Source organism: Wolffia australiana, chromosome 16, assembly GCF_029677425.1.
Source record: "Wolffia australiana isolate 7733 chromosome 16, ASM2967742v1".
Lineage (NCBI taxonomy): Eukaryota > Viridiplantae > Streptophyta > Magnoliopsida > Alismatales > Araceae > Wolffia > Wolffia australiana.
This window is the reverse complement of record NC_135850.1, coordinates 3,343,852-3,364,003: the sequence shown is the minus strand read 5'-3', so window position 1 is coordinate 3,364,003 and position 20,152 is coordinate 3,343,852. Positions and strand designations below refer to the sequence as shown.

Here is a 20,152-nt window from a genome sequence, read left to right as displayed (position 1 = left end):
CCACGATCATCAGACAGATTTCAGAGCAGACAACAGGGCGAGCCAGGCCGACGCGGGCCGATTAGGGCGCATATGCCGGAGAAAACGAAGAATTTCATTGCACGCTTCATTTGCATGACCGATTCACCGTGGAACATTGTCAATAATGTTGCCTTCAAGGAGATGTGGCGATATGCGACACTCCTCGACTTAGATCCGCCAAGCGTGAAGATCATCAAGCGGTGGATCATCCAAATGCATGGTCGCATGAAAGACGATGTGAGGAAGCTATGGGAGAGCGTGGACGGCGTCTCTCTCACCGTAGATGCATGGACTACGGAGAACGGTATTGGCCTCTTGGGCATCACTGTCCACTGGGTGGACGATAAATGGGTGTACCAGGAACGGGTTCTTGCCATTCAAGAGATCGCCGGGAAGCACGATGGGGAGAACATGGCCGCCATTGTTCTCCAAGCGCTAGATGAATTTGGCCTGCGCCTGAAGGTTAGCATTCAACGGTAATTTTTTTTTTAATCAACTCCTTCAATTCACAGGTGACCGTTATTTACACAGGTCTACGCCATTACTATTGACAACGCCGCAGCAAACAAGAGGATGATGGCGTTGATGGCAAGGAAGATAAAGATCGGTAACCCAAACTTTAGCGACAGAAGACACTCCCCCTGTGTCGCACACATACTCAACATCGTTGTTCAAGCGGCGATAAAAAACTTCGGCATTCCTTCTGCTCAAGCTGTGGAGCCCGAACAAGGCGACTTGACGAGGACAGCAGAGCACTATGACAGCGACCAGGACAACGACCTTGGAGATATCTTCTCAGCGTCCGATGACTATGATGGAGGACGTCAGCCGCTGTGCTTGGGTGATGCAATTGCGAAGGTGCATACCTTGGTGCACAATATTCAAAGCTCTACCTAATGGAGAGAAATTTACAGGAAGGCATGTGAAGACGACCCCGAAGTAGAGGACTGCAACATGGTCGTATTAGACTGTCCGACCCAATGGAATAGCACCTACGCTATGCTAGCGGCCGCCATGAAGAAGCGGGATGTAAATGACGAAGTGTCGAAGTCTTTTGGACGAAAATGTCGAAGGACGAGTGGGAGTTAGTGAAAGAGTTTTGTCGAATCCTTTGTCGCTTCGCCATATCCACAGACCATGTTTCCAAGACAGTGAGGTTGACGATATGTGAAGTATTGTTCCGCATAGACGGCCTCAAAGTGCACATGGAGGAAGTGATCCAGCAAATTAAAGATGGCCATTTCTTTTCAGGCGTACGACAATTGTACGAGATGGATCGTGCCAATATGGCAGAAGCATGTAAGGCGATGCATTGGAAGCTTGCACAGTACGCCGAGATCTTGTGGGCGAATGAGGCAATCACTACTGCAGCATTGGTGAATCCATTCCACAAAGGGGCAATGCTCCAGCCACGTGTTCAAGAGGCAACCATTGCCTACGTGTGGTCCTTGTTACCGTGTGACACGTCGCCGAGTGGGCCCAGAGAGGCCGCTGTAGAGGAACTCAGCAAAGGCAAAGAGTTGGACACGTGGCTCCAGGGCATTATGCGAAAAGCCCAACCGGCGCGTGCAGCAGCAAGGATGGCGTGGGATGAGTTCAACCAATACATGATGGAGGTCGTGCCTGATGACGGAGTCTTCATGCCACTATCCTGGTGGGCCAGCACAGGCACGAAGCGTTTCCCCTTACTTGCTGCCATTACGAGGGAGCTGTTGTCCGTATGTGCGACAAGCGCACCTACCGAGCGCATGTTCTCAGTGGGCAACGCTATCGTCACGTACAAGAGATCACGTCTGTCGCCGATCAGCATCGAAACTCTAATCACCGTGAAGTGTTGGCTCCGTGCGGACAACAAACGATGGTACAATGACGTTGATCTGGAGTCGGATGGCGATGATGACGAAGATGGTGTGGTCACATGTGCTAGAGGTACACATCAAACTCATTAACTACATGTTTCCCTTTTTTAACAAAATCAATGTTTTCTTATTCTTTAACTTTCACTACGCAGGTGACGACCAAGTGAGTACAAACCTCCGAGATCACAGTGCTGGCGTGCTCGGACGTCCAAAGGGATAGCAAGTTTTTTGACTTGTCATCTTTTGTTCAGAACCTTACACCATTGTCCGAAACAATTTGTCAACATTGCTTAAGGAACACATTTATGTCACATATTACACTCTCCCCTTATACTTACACCGTCATATTTATTATTCGTCTTCTTCACTATTTCTATTTTCTATTAAAAAAAATAAAAATTTGACGCTATTTTATTCTCTTAAGACTATATTATATTAATTTCGTGTCAACATTGCTTAAGGCCCACATTTCTCATTCTCCTTCGCTCTGCTCTCTCCTATCTTCTATCCTCCACACTTTTTCATGATCAAGCGAGCTCACTCCCTGATTGGAAACGATGATTTCAGTCTGCTCGACGACGTCAAAGAGGATCTGCCGACAGCACGAGATCTCGCGATGGCCGTCCCGCAAGATCAACAAAGTAAACCAGTCCCTGAAGAAGATCTAGACTGTCATCTACTCTGTCCAAGGCGTTGACGGCTCGCTTAAGTACGACCCTCGGACGGGCTCCTTTGTGGCGGCCCTACACGAGCCCCCAGAGGCGGCCGACGTGGCCTCCGATCCCACTGCCCATCACAGCTCCTCGGCCATGACGGACTCATCCAACAATAGCCAGTTGAGCTCGCAGACGGCGAAGAGAAGCCCGGACGGGGCCGTAACGGTGAAGGCGACGTACAGAGAGGACACCATTCGGTTCAGCCTTAAAAAAAATGCGGATATCGGTTCCGATATCTGGATATTGGTTTTCTGATATCCAGCATCCAGTACCCCCCCCCCCCCCCCCCCCCCCCCCCGATATCCGGTACCGATATCCATCCAATCGCTTATAGATGGATATCGACCGATATCCAATATACGATATCTGGAACCGTCTCACTTTTTCCCGGATATCAGATATCGGTTGTCTGATATCGGATGATGGACGGATATCGGTTTGGCATTTGCTATTTCAGGCCAATGGATCATACAACCAAGCATGAATCAACCTAATTGATAATCAAGTATAATATTTTTCAGTGATTTAAAATGATCACTTCAGTGAAATTTTTCTCTAAAAAGCACCCATTATTTGTTAGTATCTCCATTTTAATGGCCATACGAACAACTATACATATTGTATAAGATGGATCAAATAGTTATATTTTATTTGGATAACTTAAATATCTGTATGAGTATCCATCGAATAGGAATATTTAGAATACAAACTTGATGACAAGTCATTAATACATTATGATTTCATCATATTTCACTAACTTATTGAGATGTTGGGGGACTTAATTAAAAAACATCACACAAACATAATGTTCATCATATTTAAGTTCATTTTGATGAACTTAAATATAATTTTCTTAACAGCCACATAATATCCAGCTGTTCTTATATATATGTAATTGGGTTACAATCACTACATCAATTGTTTTTGACATAATATTTAGGTATTTGAATTGAATTTTAAATTAATACTGTGAAAAAGTATGGTCTTAAAGACTAACCAGCATGTGGAGGCCAGATTTTTTTGCCGCCATGGATGCATGAGTTTGAGAAGAAAATAATGGATGTGCATGAAAGTGAAGAACAAAGGTGTACATATTTTACCCACATTCAAGATTGACATGCCCCTATATCCCATTGTGGATGCCATTATGGTTAAGGGATTGTGCAACTAAGTTGAAGGAGCATTTTTACAAATTTATTGGAAGGATACTGAGGGCACTTTTTCAAAAGAGATACATTCTGATCTTCTACCTACTTACCTAGATGAGAAAACCTACTTCAGAGAATTAAAGTATTCACAAATTTAAATGGATTATAATTTATAAGAACTAATCCAACACCCTTTTTGAGGTTCTCACTAGAACAGTAAACTAAACATCTTTTGGAAAAATTATAATACCTTTGGTTACTCATTTCGATATCTAAAAGTTCATATTGGGGATTGAAATGTCAGTATTTAAGATCTTGTAAAGGAAAGCATTTTTGTAATGCTGAGAAAGTAAGGAACAGATAAGGTATTCCTCCTTTTACGTCTATGTATGATTCTAGTCAGTCATGTATGAGCCTTCAATCAAATCTTCAAAACATAATTCTTTTTAGTCATCTAAAATGATTGTATTAAAATGACCATATTACCTGTCCATTCATAAGTGCCTCTATTTCACAATGTCAATAGTTGCGTTTTTCTCATGAAAGTGTAAAAATACAGCTGAACTCCTCTCTATTATTAAACTCTTCTGAAATATTACAAAAATATGAGAAAAATACTAAATTTTTTTCAAATATGTCAATAAGTTGTAAAAGCTGGCCTCAATAATGCATAATTTTGATAGTATATATTGATTATTTCATTCATTATTATTTTAATTAATAAATTTTTCCCATTTTCCTCATATGAACATTGTAAATTCACTAAAAACAATTATCTAAGTTATCAATATGAGAATTAACACAAAGGTTTACTGCTTCTATGGTTTGAAAAACTTATCAAACGGCTTTCATTTATAAAAATTAGAAATTTAATGGAAAAGGTAGTCAAAAGTGCATTATTTTAACCCATTATCTTGTTGTCAAAAGTAAATTTTCCTTTATAATCATAAAATACAGTGTAATATTCGTAGATTTTACCCCAAAGTGATTTTTTTTATATTCCTAAAATTATATTAAAAATATGGATGCATTGTTCGCCAATATTTCACCAAGCTTTGTTTGCAGGCTTTTCCACTTCATATATAATATAAGGATATAAAGCTTAAACATAATCAAGATATATGAATTAGTTCCAAGTAAATGTTCTGGACTTGATTCTTTAGTGGCATGGTCACTGATTATTTTTGTGTGATTTAAATAACATATCTCCTTATCAAACAAATATATGTGAAGTCGATTTATTGAATCATGTACTCATCTGATACATAATGTATCTATGTATATACGTATGCATTACCCAGTCAAAGTTCATTCCCTTTTGAATGCTATAAAAATATCCATAAAATATCAACAAAGGTATTACAAGTGGAAGGCTGCCTGATGCAACTAAATGATATTTATACATTTAATAGTATAGGTACAACATGCTTGTGGAAACAATTTGAGTTTTCAGGAAGCACACAGTTTGAGGTTAAAGAATGAAAAATAAAGGAGATTAGATAGATGGTGACACAATTTTAGTTTTCTCTATTAAACTTATCTCTGTAAAAATTGCTCTCAAGAATGTAAGCTATTCAAGTTATAAGGATGGAGAGAATCCACATTTTAGTTACTCTAGCAGTACAAGAAGGGTGTAACTTACATCATCTAGATGTTATATATTGTTTTCTCAAATGACGATATAGAAGAATATTACGTTGTTAAGGGATCACCGAAAACCTAAAATGGGTTAAGGCACGAAGACCATGGAATGTCAATCTTGATAACAGACTTATCTCACTTGGATTTAAAAGATCTAAACAGTTGGAGTTTATGTCGAGTACTTAATTGTGATAGGGACTATTGATTTTCAACTTAAGAAGTTCAAGCAGGAGATGAAGAATTTCGAGATGAGCAACCTTGGGTTCCTTAGCTCATAACTTTGTATTGAGGTATTCCAAGAAGGGGGTCTGATAAAACTGCATCAGGAGGCCCTTTCTCAACTGACTCTATGTCAGAATAGGATGTTAGAAAGCAAAGCACTAAAAATCCCACTTTAAATTAGACAAAATTCCAGAGGATATGGATATTTTACACCTGTTAACTTCACTGAGTTCAGGTTTGTGGACAAACCCATTTCAGAACCCATGGTCAAAGTCAATAGAATTATTAGATAAGTCAAAGGCACCTTGATCTGGGGGTCATCTACAAGATGAGAGAATAACCACAAGTGATTGAATACAACGGTACTAATCATTCCTGTGATGTGGAAGACATGGAGAGCACATTAAGAATGTTTTATTTACTTGAATGGAAAATAATCTACTGATCATCACAGAAGCTGAAAATTTTGCCTCATCATCATGTGAAGCTAATTGCATAGCTATCACAGTATCCGTCTAATGCGGTAGATCATTGAGTTCAAGAATGAAGATGTGAAGGTGGGTTAGCCTATGGTGGATGAGTATGCCATTACCTTAAGCAAGAATCTGGTGTTTCACAGTTGTTCAAATCTGCTATTATCTCACAGCTATGTTTACTTAAGCACTAAGGAACGTGTACTTCATGGAAACACACATACGCATTGGTGTCAAAGATATTTTAGAAGTACATTGAGATTAAGGAGAAATTTGTGGTCTTAATCTATTTTCTGGAGGTTACCAATAGCATTTAAGGCTCCACGAAAGAAGCATATGCGATGGAGGTTCCAGAAGTTCATTCATGACCTTAGAATTTTGTTAAAATTTTGTATCCAGTACACTATGTTTACTGTAAGATAAACTTCTTACAACAATGATATTGAAGCTGCTTCCACTTTGATCATTCGTGGTATTCAGTCACGTGCATTATACTGGTAAATGAGATTTATATAATACTATATGTATGAGTTTTTCAATAATATTATAACCCAAGAACATAACCTAAGTCAGCTTTTGGCTAGAGATGCTAGAGCTTCTTTTACAATAAAGATGTAGATGGAGTCTATAAATTTTACAAAGAAATTGATGGATGCCTCTAATTTATTGTCTGTGATACAGTTGGCCTGTCGATCAAACATGATCAATGTGCATAACATTATCAGTGCCAAGATCTATTGTTACTTCCCGTATAGAAGGCTCAAAATATATCCCCCATCATAGCCCTCTCTAACTCACAAAGGACATTGTTTTGATCTAGTAGGTGTTTTATCTAGAGTTCTTTAGTTTGAAGGTTTATATATATCTCAAATGTTCAAATCAATCTATGAATTCTCTATCCTACGTGGATTTCAAATTTAACAAGACATAGCTAATGGTTTGGGTTTTGTTGGAATGTTTGGTCTTACATCCATCGATTTCGACATCCCACAGCCATAAAATACAGGATTATAGTTTCTCTTTCTTCCAACCCAAATAGGAGAGGAATACAAACAGCAAAAAATGGTTAATTTACATTAAAAATCCCTCCATAATCCCTCATTTCCCACAATAAATAAGGGATATCAATAAAATTTTAATGTAGGAGGAAACATCATAGGCTCATCTGATAAATGTAATTTAAGAATTATTTTTAATAATTTAAATGTAGAAAGTCACCATTAACATGTCCTGTTAACGAGACTCAAATGACTGAACCTTCCAATGGAAACCATGAAAGCGTATAGTTTATATTTGGTTAGAACCATTAGAATTCAAAATTATAGTAAACTTGTCGACATACTTTATGAATGCAAGTAATGTCTCTTATCAGTATTGATGGTCTCTACAAATTCCATATCACACTTTGTTTACAAAAGGAATAATCTCACATTTATATTAAAGAGCTATGTGAGACAATGAAAACCTAAAACAAGTGAAGATGGCTTATCTACTTCCCATATTTTTTGGCTCATTTAATCTTTGAACATTGTCTCCATGGCATCCATAGTTTTATCATCAAAGGCATAAAAAGATCACTGGGAAATGGAATGGGATGACAAGGTGGACAGAGATACCGGCAGACTTACCATAAAAATATGATATAAAAACACAAAGTATATTTATCTTAAATTGTTAGGAGAAGAAATTTATTCCAAAGAGTTTATACCCATTAATTTAAAACTAGTTAATGTGGAATTCAATTTTGAGTTTTACTGATTTCCCCGGGAAGACCAAAAAACTTTGCTTTCTGTTAGTTAGGTTTACCATTTGCGTTGACAATATTGTATGATCCATAGGCAATAAATATCATATACCACATATGCTATTGTAACCAAAATATACAATGTTGTTAGGACAGATATTCTCACAACATTACATCTTAGTATGGTGATTTTTTCAAGGACCCCCGAATGTTATTAATTTTCAAAAGTCGACTTTCATCAATTATACATTGTTTGATGACAAGTTAATTCTAGGCAAAGTCTGAGGTTATCATTGCAGCTTAATATTATCAATAATAAAACATAAAAAATATTTTTTCCCTCAGATTTAAGGTCTGTTCTTGCAATTGTGATAATCAAAGTCCAAGGTAAGATATATGAATTAGTGGGTTTTGTTGAAACATAGAATCTGGTTTGTTCATTCATGAGATCAAGATCCCAGCAAAAAAATTATTCAATCTCGAGTAAAAATCCATCAAATTGCAAAATCTTAAAATTTCTCTATCTAGAATTTTTCCTCCAATACACCCCCTCAAGAAAATTATGAAGAAACTTCATTTCGGGCTTCACAAGAATTTTTAGAAACTGACCTCTTAACAGTCCTTTGGAGAGGATACATGCATTATTGTGAGTCAATCTGACACATGGGGTGAAAATGATGCCTTAATTCTTGTCTCTCTTTTGTAAAGTGTTAATCTATAACCACGTGTTTAATCCTTTCTTGCTTTAATAGATTATTTAATGTGACTATTTGAATTTCCTTCAGTAATACGATTTTTTGGAACATGAAACTGAATCTTGAACCCCTTAAACATACCTAGGATCCATTCAGCTTCACACACTCGAGTTCACATTGCTCTAAGTTCTAAATCAGTAGAGAATCTCAGAACTGGTTTTTGCATCTTTATGTACCAATATAATATTTCAACCCAAAAGGTGCACATCACAGTGGCCAACCAGCAATCTAGAATGGTGCTTGCAAAATCTGCATCTATACATATAGCTAAATCTCAATCATCATTTTTTTTCTAAATGTTACTCCATATCTCATGATACCTTTAGTATATCTGATAATCTATGAGCATCTTCAATAATATTAATATTCAGAACTGCAAAAATTAAGTTAATCAATTTGACTTTATAAATATATACGGCCAAGCGTGAGGGAAATAAATAAGTAAATTTAACCATTAATCTCTGGTAGACTCCTTGATCAGTTGATTGAAGTATCATTTGGTGGATTTTATATACAACAGTCCTCGTCTAAATGATCACGAGTGTAGTTTTGTTGGGATGAAAATAGTCTACACCATATGTGTGAGACTTATATCGTCACAAAGTTTAAACATCCAAAATATTCCATATCAAAATTGATGCAATAATAATTATCCTGAATCTTAAATTCGTGGGTAATAATAATAGGATAGAAAAAAATCCTATATGCACTGATTTGAGATACTATAGCTAAATTCCTTGGTAATCGGCACTATAAATGAGCACATTATTATGATAATCTAGCCTTAAATTTTATATGATACTTACTTGCTACCGCCTGTCCTACTGTCCCTTTTCCTCCAGGACCATTTACAGGATTTTCAAAATCCATGAATTTGTCTTTCCCATTATACTGTCATGTCACTTGAATTTAAATGGATAAAGTTGATAAATTATAAAGCTAATTATTGACTAAGAGTAAATATTATTTGCAATATTTAATATTTAAAAAAATAATGTCAATGAAATAAATCCTCTCCCCCCTTCTTCATGACTCCCACCGTCACCTTCTCCCTTTTTCCCTCCCTCTCTTCTTCCTCTCCACCCATCCCCCTTCTCCCTCCCTCCCTTCTTCCTCTCCACCCATCCCCCTTCTCACTCCCTCATCCTTCTCTCCCACCCTCACTTCTTCCTCCATATCTCACTCCCTCCTACCTCCCTCCTCCATCTTCCTCCTCCCTCATCTCTTCTATCTTTTTACCCTCCCTCCCTTGACTTCTTCCTCTCTCCCTCTCCCCCCTCCATTCTTTCCCATCCTCAATCCTCCACCCCCCCTGATCTCTATACCTCCCTCCCTCATACTTATTTCCTCCTACATCGCATTGCCCCTTCGGCCCACCTCAACCCCTCTTTTTTTTTCCTCATACCTTTTCCTCGCTCCCTCCATCATCTTTCAGCCACCCTCATACCTCTTCCCCCCTCCCTCGCTTATTACTCAGCCGTTCTCCCACCTCTTCCCCCCTCCACTTATCCCTCAGCCACCCTCATACCTCTTCTCCCCTCCCTTACTTATCCACAAACCCCCTCATCCCAATCTCTATCCCCTCCATTCTGTTGGGTTCTATAAGCCTTGGCATGGATGAAGATGAGGATTCCACGCAGCAGAAGACACGTAACGGAATCATAATGATATCATTAAAATCATAAAACGAAGTACCTTTACACGGATCGCATCCATGATATCTTAGATCCTAGAGCGAGCTGAGTCGAGCTACTCAAATGTGCAGCCTCTAGATGTATCCACCTGATCCTCGGTAGGTCGGATCTCCTCCTTCTCATTGATGAGCCCCGTTCTTCCTCCATCGTCGTCGTTATGCTGTCCTGATTACATCGAGCATGGAGAGGGTGTGAAGGGAGAAGGTAGAAGAAGGGGAAAGCCACCTGAACAATTCTGGCCTGGGTGAATTTCGTTCATGGCCTTCCTCTATTTATACTAAATGGGTATCTTTCATAAAAACCCCCAAAACTTAAGTATATCTTCTGACGTCCAAAAGACCATTTATGTGTCACCCTTAAGGCCCATGTATCAGTCTAGTTAATGACTCCAGTGGCCCAGTAACCTTTATTAGCCTTCCAAATTAATTAACTATATCACAATATAGATTAATTAATGTCGGATTGATTTAACCCAATCGATAGGTCAAGTTTCTAACATGCGAGGTGCCAAGCTATAACTCGTGTTCTAGAAGATAAAAAGGAATGTGTATCGACTCACTCATGGAACCTGTTCGTCACCAGTTACTGTGTACGTATAATCCCCTATCTTGGCCACTCAATTGTATTCATAAACTTCTTGAGGTACCCAAACTAAGACCGTTTAGAATCCCATGATTAGAGACTCGTTGGCGTACAAACGTCTGTCCACAAGACATCTTTGGGGTCTCAAGTCTAAGGACCACTTACACAACCGTGACATGAATCGACCTGATTGACAATTTAGTATAATATCGTTCAGGGATTCGTACGGATCTATTCAGTGAACTCTTTCTACTAAAGAGCATCAACTATCTATCTTTAGTTTCTCCACACTAATGGCTACGGGACCAGCCATACTCATCATATGAATGAGGCTAGATAGTGCTATTATATCTGAATACTTCGATGTCCTTCTCATATATCCTTTGAATAGGAATGTTTAGAACATATGCTAAAAGACTAGTGATCTCCGTATTATGATCTCATCATAATTCACTAAGTTTGATCATGTATTCATGGACTTCATTATAAGCATCACACGTGCACTATAATGAATATGTTCTACCAATGAACATCGAATGATAAGTGGAATGTGTGATTGGCTTGCCGGCCACATAAATTTCCATCGCATTCCTCCTTTAAAATTCCACTCTCCCTGTCTCAAGATATCTAATAGATCATTTTTGTGTAACCCTCTAGGCCCCGCACATCAGTTAGTATATCCAATGGTCCTATAATCTTTATATTCGAGATTTTTAATTATTTATATAAATATATAAATTCATTAAAGAATGGCTGATTCATATAGTTCCAGATGATCCGGGACGTGGACGATGGGCTGAACGGGACAAAAGGTGTCCCGTCTGACATCCCGTATATATCATATTCATCTGGACTGTCTCATCTAGTAGTTTGTCCAAGGTGAATGTTTTTCATTTGAGTTCCAGCTCAGCCTGATTTGCCCCCCCCCCTCGAGTTATAATCATCCCGTCCCTTGTCTGGTGCAAAAAAAAAGGTAATGAGGATTGCCTCCGTGCTTCGTCCCATTGTTCTTTTAATAGGACTCTTGCCTTGTCCGAGCTATTTCTCTACCACTCCCGTCCAACAGTCCAAGTTGTTTCCCTGCCGCTCCAACTCCTCCAAACCCTTTAGTCCATCGTAGTCGGCCCTCTTTCAAGCTTTCTTTGTATTTCTCGTCACTATCGTTCTCCCGTCAGATTTCTCTCCCATTGCTGTTGGAAACTGGCCAGGTCTGTCTCCGGCTCTCCACCTCGACTTCAGGAGAATGAACGAGGTAAGCTCGTCATTGTTGGATCTCTCTAACTCTCTCCTTGTTTCATTGTTTCCTTGTCTCCTTGTCAGTTCGTCATTGTTAAAATATGATCCTTCTCTAAATTTTTTCCTTGTCATTTTGTCATTGTTAAAAAACCGTTCCTTGTTTATACTAAATTAAGTTAGACATTGATGTGTAGGTAAGTATTTTATGAACCCAATTAAAATCAGTTCCTGAATTCGTGAAACCCCGCTTATTTTCTATGTGTTTATTGAAAACATGATAAATGAACATATATTTTCATACATTTTAGATGTTTTTAGTATTACTAATTTATAATTTATCATGTTATTATTTGAATTAACCAAATATTTATTCATTAGCTAGAAATTCCAACTTTTGCACATTATGATTATTTTTTCACTAACTTCTATGACTTCTATGAAGTCAATCAGTTTGGTTACTGATGAGTCTTTTATAGTTCCAAATGTGCAGAAATTAAAAGAATTAGAAGATACAATTCTTAGGAAATTGGAGGATTTTTGGGAGCTTAGTGATTATCAAAATGGGCTGCAAATGATGAAACGGTGTTGTGGGCTTTTAAAGGAGAGATCAGAGGGGCTTGGGCCACGACCTGACCTACCTATTGGGCCTTCAAACACCTTACAAAAGAAGCAAACTGGAAATTACAAGGCAAAGCTCTCAACCAATGGAGAAAAAGAGGCAAAATGGCAAGAAAAGAGAATAGATAATGCTCAAAGGGGTATTTTTGTAATTCTCCCAATGTATATTTCTCCCTCATTTTCCCTCATTCCGGACATGCTCTGGCAAGTGGCTGGCCTGCAGGACAAGGGATTTTTCAGAATCCAGGTTGTTCAACTTGCTTAATGTAAGTTTATTGAAGTTTTCTCTTAATCTCGTCTCTTGTTTGAACTGAAAAGTGCCTGATCCTGGTGAAATATAAGGATATATAGTTGAGAGGAAGCACTGGGGGCTCATTAAACTTACATTGAGGCTTTAGGATCTTAGATTTCTACTTTGTCCATCATTTCCCATCGATTTGCCCTTAAAATCCATCACATTCTCACTCTAAACACTCATTTTATCTACTTTCTCTCTCTAGAATAGGTTTTTTATCTCTCTAGACCTTCATCCATATCCACAGTTCATCCCCTCAAAATTTCATATAAAATATTCTACATTTGCACATTCAAATTCTATCTCAAACTCCTTCTACACTCTCTCTTCATTTTCTCTCTCTATCTCCTCATTTCGGTCATTTCCCTCTCTACAATCTGTTCTTTCTCTCTCTAGACCTTCGCCTCAAAATTTCATAAAAAACTCCTTCATATACACCTTCAAATTCCCTTTCAAACTCTCTCTACACCATCTCTTCATTTTCTCTCTCTATCTCTTCATTTTCTCTCTCTATCCTCTCATTTCGATATTTTATCTCTCTAAAAACATTTATTTATCCCTCTAAAATATCTCCCTATATCTCTCTAGATCCTCAAGCATTCCGTACTTTGAAATTCCAAAAAAATCACATTAAAATATCATTTTAATGTCGTTCGGTGTCGTGCAGTGCCCGTGCGGCAAGGACAGCCCTCTGCCGGCCAGTCCATACACGGGCAGCGCACAAGACCGCAGGGCACAGGGTAGCCCTGTGCAGGACTTAGCCAAATCGGCTAAGTCCTGACTATTGGGTTAAGCCCATTTGGCTAAGTCTTCACTTAGCCAAATTGGGCTAACCTTAGTGGGCTGACCCACTAAAGCCAGCCCTATACGGGCCACACCAGGCCCCCCGGCCCATCTGGCCTGCCGCCGGCGCCGCCGCCGCTCCGGCGATCGCCGGAGTAGGTAAATACCATATTTTTATCATTTAAAATTATTAAAAAATAGAAAAAATCAGAAAAATTATTTTCTGCATTTAAAATTTTGGTAAAAATTATGAAAAATCCAGAAATTTTGTATAATCAATTTACAGTCATTTTAACACCTAAAAAAATTCTAAAAAACCTCTATCTCTCATTTTTAATATCTATAGTTATTTTTTAATGTAAATTTCATTCTAGACAATTCTAAATATATTTATTTCTGATTAATTTGTTAAGAGAAAATAGAAAAATTAGTATAAAAATATGATTTTGTGTTTCTTTTTGTGTTTTCGCTTAACTTAAATCATAGGGAATTATTAAAATTACCTAATAATCTCGAAACATCCCAAAAATTGTATTATTTTACTTTTAAAATCATCTTCTTCACCCCAAGCTTGACAAAAAATTCTGAAATTAAATTTCTGCCTCCCTGCGGATCGACCCCTTACTTTCCCTATAGTAATTATAGAGTATTTAAGTGGAAAAACTTCATAAATTTTGTTGTTTAAGTTTGAATCAAAACAACGACATAAACCCCTGAATTTGGACTTATCATTTGTGCGACACATGGAAAGTAAGGGGATTTCATTAATTAACCTTATGATATGCGACTCATAAGGTTAATTCATTTTACTCTAAATCTTTCCTTGTAGATTCTAAAGGATCACATGCATATTCTAAAGGATCACGATAAGGAGTTGACCCACTATCTTTGCTTTTCCTAGCTTAGTGACTACCAAAAGCCCCACTACACTAGGTTTATCTTGGCACCCACATCCTTTATGCTGAATTTCTGGAAGTCTTTACCTAGTGACCTTGCTGAAGGTTACACCTATCCTCTTGAGACAGTCAACATCTCATCAACCTGCACCAAGTTGTCTCACTCTATCATCGTCTTGATTTTACTCGCTCGAACCTATATAGTACCCAGAATTAAGGAACCAAGTGCAAGAGATACTTGACCAGGGTTTATTTGAGGAAGCGTTAGGCCCTCCATCATTCTAGCTATATTAGTAACCAAGAAAGACAGTCATGGTGCATGTTCATCGACTAGTTTATAAAGATATATATAGACAGAAATAGAAGTTTATAAAGATATAGAGAGAGAGAGAGAGAGAAAAAAATAGATATACAAAGAGAAAGACAGATGCAGAGAGAGAAAACGAGAGATAGAGCCAGAGACACAGAGAAAAAGAGAGAACAAGAGAGAGAGAGAGAGAGACTCATATAGAGAGAAAAATAGCTCCACAAAGACACAGAGAAAAAGAGAGGACAAGAAAGAGAGACTCATATTGAGAGAAAATAGCTCTAAAGAGAGACAGAGAGAAACATAGAGAGAGAGAGACTCAGAGAGAGGGACGAAAAAAGTCATCCTTCTCTTAACGTCCATCGTTCGAGGCCTCAGGATGGGATGGTTTTTTCGTCCAAGGACAGAAAAACCATCTTTTCCTTTCCTCCCGAGAAGAATTTCCATCCCAGTGTTCGTCCAATCTCGCAGACGGGACTGTTTTTTCATCCTAAGACAAAAAAACTGTCATGTTCGCGCCCTTGCACTATATCAATGCAACCTAATTGATAAGTTGAGTTTCTAGTTTGTGGGGTACCAAGCTATACCTCTTATTATTGAAGATATAAAGAAGTTTATAATGATATATATTATGTGGTCATCAAGTCAATCAAACTTTTATGTTGTATTTAAGTGCATTTAAATAAATGTTCGTTCATTATTTTTCTCATCTAATGTTTATATTAAGTCCTTGAATTATGTAATGACCAATTGAATATGATAGAATCATAATATACTAATCGTTAGTCTCATCGCATGTATTCTAAATATTTTTATTCACAGGATACTTGAGACAAACATCAAAATATATATTCCTACTTATATGAAAAATATGGCTAACAGTGCGGTCCTTTGTGTAATGACACTAATGATGGATAGTGGGTGACCATTAGAGAACGTATTCACAAAATTTATATATGAATTCATAAATGGTATTATACCAAACTGTGATCACATTAATTCATGTCATGGTTATGTGGTCTTTAGACTTGAGAAACAAAAACATATTCTGCATGAGCAGCTATATTTTGACTATGACTTATGAGTCCTTAATCACAGAATTCAAATTAGTGTTAGCTCAGAATAATAAGTACAGGAATATGATTTACTGGTCGAAATGGGGTTGTTGGCCCACAATATATGGACATTAATTGGAGGATGATGTCATGATCTTGAGAAATGCAGATCGAACTGTGGTTTGGAAGAGAAATTTCCCAAAATACAATCCAAAAATGTCAAGATTGCACTTCAGAATGTTAGAAAAATATAGCAATTAGGAGACAATAGATAGACAAGTGGAGAAACAGGGATAAGGTTGTATGGATGTCATCTTGCTAGCGACATAGAGTATCTCTCTCCACCACTTGAGCGCCATATCTCCCGCCAAGATCTTCAAACTATGATATATGTGTCTTGTCAACAATTCTGCGCTTTTATTCATCAGGAGTTCCTATCATTAGCTATTTGAGTTCACACATGCTTGTGTTGTGTCTCGTGCGATCTGTCTTTTCCTCTTCTTGTACTAATACATACTAGTGAGAACTGTACCAGATGATGATGCATATAATTTCTTATCCAAGGAAGTGGAGTTTTTGGAGAAGGGGGTCTTTGTTATGCACAACTACTAACTAGTTTAATGGATTTGGGTTTGATAATTAACTATACTATAAGCTATTCAATAATCTTGTCTAGGTGAAAGAGTGCACATAATCAACATATGAAAAAAATTAAGATTCCATAAGCAAAAACTAATGTGCATCTTTTAGTGCACCCTCGGTTTCGGGGGAATCATGTGTTCGTCACCCCCGACGTCGACGCTGCATCTCAGTACACTCTCCGACCAGCATTGTGCGGCCGTGATGTGGCACGTACGAGGGCGGCGGCGCCGGCGGGAGCGGCAGCGCATTTCTGATCTTTCCAACATTTGCTAACCTACATCGCACACAACCGGACCCTAGAGGCCAATAGCTAGTGCTACCGAGGGAATCTGGCCTTTTTTCCTCAAATCCACTGACTCCCCTATATACCCAAAACTAGATTTCCCCCCTCCCCCCAACGCGTGGACCTAAAAATGGGATTTGATTAGCCACTTTTTTATGGATCGCCGGAGTTCCACCGTCCAATGGCAGATTGCTGCCAAACATTCAGAAACGTGCAGAAATCTCATGAAGAATCCATTGCAAAAAAATCACCGAGAGAAAAGGAGTTTTGCTCGGAGATCTCGGAGCACGCCCTATGTCGTCACTCGCTACCACACAAGCCCCCACAGAGGTTGGGGGTGAAACTGCAATCTCCCAATTGGCTGAACAGAATTCGCTGAAATTTTGTTTGCGACTTTCTGGCATCGAGAGAGACTTCTCAAAATTTTGGCCTAACCGAGGTCTACAGCTCCAGGAAAATCATTTTGAAGGTTTCGTTTTCAAAGGAACCCCCCTCATTCGGCATTGGTTGGGCACCCATTTTTTTATGCGAACATCTATAATAGCAAACTAGAACCATACACAAATTTTGAGCCCAAACCAATGCCTACAGCTCTGGAAAAATCATTTTGAAGGTTTTTGTTTCAAAGCAACCTCCCTCATCCTGCGTCTGTTGGGAACCAAATTTTGTGTACACGTTGGTAACAAAGAACTAGAGGGGTTCACAAAATTTGAGCCCAAATGAAGCCCCACAGCTTTGGAAAACACAAAATGAAATTTCAAATACCTTCCTATGCATCAAAAATAGACGTCCACGCGTGGGCGCGGGGCTGGGCAGGGCTAAGCACGGCTGCGCGCGGGGCTAGGCGGGGCTGCACGCAGGTGCGCGCTGGGCTGGGTGGGATTGCGTTCGGCTGTGGTGGGTGCGCGCAGGGCTGAGCAGGGCTGCACGCAGGGCAGGGCAGGCCTGCGCTCGACTGTGCGCGGGGCTAGGCAGGGTTGAGCGCAGGTGCGGGGGGGCTGGGCAAGGCTGGGCTGGGCGAGGCTGCACGCAGGTGGGCGCTGGGCTGGGCGGGATTGCGCGCGGCTGTGGCGGGTGCGCCGGGGGACTGGGCGGGGCTGTGGGGGGCGCGCCTGGGGGGCTGCTCGGGGCCTGGGCGGGGCTGGGCAGGGCTGGGGGGGTCGCGCATGGGGACAACTCGGGACCTGGGCGGAGCTGTGGGCGGGGTTGCACGCGGGTGTGCAGGGGGCTGGGGGGACCATGCGTGGAGGGCTGCTCAGGGCCTGGGCGGAGCTGTGGGCGGCCACAGGTTAATTCATGTAGCTTAGCCTCTCAAAGGTTAGAAGCTTAACCCATCTATTGGGTTAAGTCAATCCTTGATTCATTTATCTATTTAAAGAATATCTTATTGACAAGGTTGGCCAATAAAATTTTTATACCGACTAATTTTTTTATATAGATTGATACATGGGGCGCTATCTTATTGACAAGGTTGGCCAAATCAGTTGACTCTTTCTATGGATCCTTCGATTCATTTGACTCTTTTTGTTCACCATCCTCTGACTTTTTTTATTTCAGGATTTTTAAGGGAGCTGATCAAGAGAGAAGTCACTAAAAAGATCATCTCCACGAACGCATTGCAAGGTAGAGGAAAGTTCAACCTCAGTAGTGCAAGTCATGATGGGTACACATACAAATCTAGATCTAGATCAGTATCTATATTTATACCTATATTCATCTCTATTGCTTTGTCTGAAAGGGTGAATGTAATGGAGGGATAAGGGTTGAGGCGAAGATAGCGATAATGTGTCACTGAACATGTGACAGAGACGGCAAGATATAAATAAAATAATACAAAGATAATAATATATTCGTATACATAATACAAAGATAATGAGATAGAGGTACCAACAGAGAGGCAAAGATAGTGAAATTGAAATATACTGAACAGAGAACGGACAACTAATGTGTCCCACCTCTTGAATAATTTGTCCTTGGGGCGACCTCGTAGTTCCTACGGGGCGGAGACGACGGGATGCCAGAAGCTTACCCCAATTTTAACCCCACCCAGGCCCATCTCAGAGGACCACGCCACAACGACCCCGAAACCAGATGCAACCCCAAATCCAAAAGATTAAAAAAAAAAGAATATTTTCAGCCCACCAACCACCCAGGCGGGTTCCCAACCAAAATTATCTACAGAGGTGGACAGATCAAGGAAGATGCTCTGGAATGAGGTTCAACAGAGCGGCCGAGGACTCCGCACGGGAGAACCGGGACAAGAAGGGGTGGGACAGCAGCCGCTCGACGGACCACCGCTTAGCGGCGTCCCGTTCCAGGCAGCAGGCCACAAAGGAGCTAAACTCGGGAGAGGCGGCCTCGGGGACACGTGGCAGGTCCCCGAGGCAGACAGCGCAGACCAAGGCGGCCCAGTCCGGGCTCTCCCCCTCCCTAAGCAGGGGGAACCGACCGAGGTAGAGCTCGAGCACCGTCAGACCCAGGCTCCACACATCGCCCGCATAGCCGTCGTAGGACCCACCGTGCGAGCCCGGGTCGAGCCGCTCCGGGCTCATGTAGGCGCACGTGCCTACGTACGAGTCGCACGGGGCCAGCGACCGAGCCATGACCTTAGCCACGCCGAAGTCAGCGATCTTGACCTCGCCCGCCCGGTTCAGCAGCAGGTTCGCCGGCTTGATATCGCGGTGCACGATCTTGCACGTGTGGAGGTAGCCCAGCCCGTGGAGCACGTGCCGGGCGACCTCCGCCAGCGCCGCCTCAGGAAGGCGGCGCCGCCGCCGGAGGAGCGCCGCCAGGCTGCCGCCGTCCATGTACTCCATCAACAGCGCGAACTCCCCCGCCGCCGCGCCCACGTGGAGGATGCCGTGGCAGCGGACCACGTAGGGGGAGTCCGTCCGCCGTAGGATCTCGATCTCGCGGTAGATCTGCCGCCGCGTGGCGGGGTCGGAGTGGTGGTGCGGGCGGAGGAGCTTGAGCGCGTGGACGGCGCCGGTGCCGACGTGGCGGACTTTGTACACCGTGCCGCCGTTGCCGTGGCCGACGACGTGGACTTTTTCCAGGTCGGCGAGGCGGTGGTCGCCGGCGGCGGCGGGCGGCGGCGGCGGCGGCGGCGGCGGGCGGGGGTCTTTGGCGGGGGGCTCGGGCTGCAGGGCGAGGCGCGGCGGGCGGACTCTGACCACTGCCAT

General features: G+C 40.9%; 1 protein-coding gene across 1 annotated transcript; it reads right to left on the bottom strand.

Annotated features, from left to right (window-relative positions):
* Positions 1-19,064: 19,064 nt before the first annotated feature.
* On the bottom strand, positions 19,065-20,152 carry LOC144713487 (mitogen-activated protein kinase kinase 9-like). The gene has a single exon (XM_078588081.1). It carries the CDS (start codon positions 20,150-20,152, stop codon positions 19,163-19,165), a length of 990 nt encoding a protein of 329 aa, XP_078444207.1. The 3' UTR covers positions 19,065-19,162.

Coding starts and splice junctions, on each gene's coding strand:
- LOC144713487 (XM_078588081.1), bottom strand. CDS start 20,152: ATGGCAGTGGTCAGAGTCCGCCCGCCGCGCCTCGCCCTGCAGCCCGAG.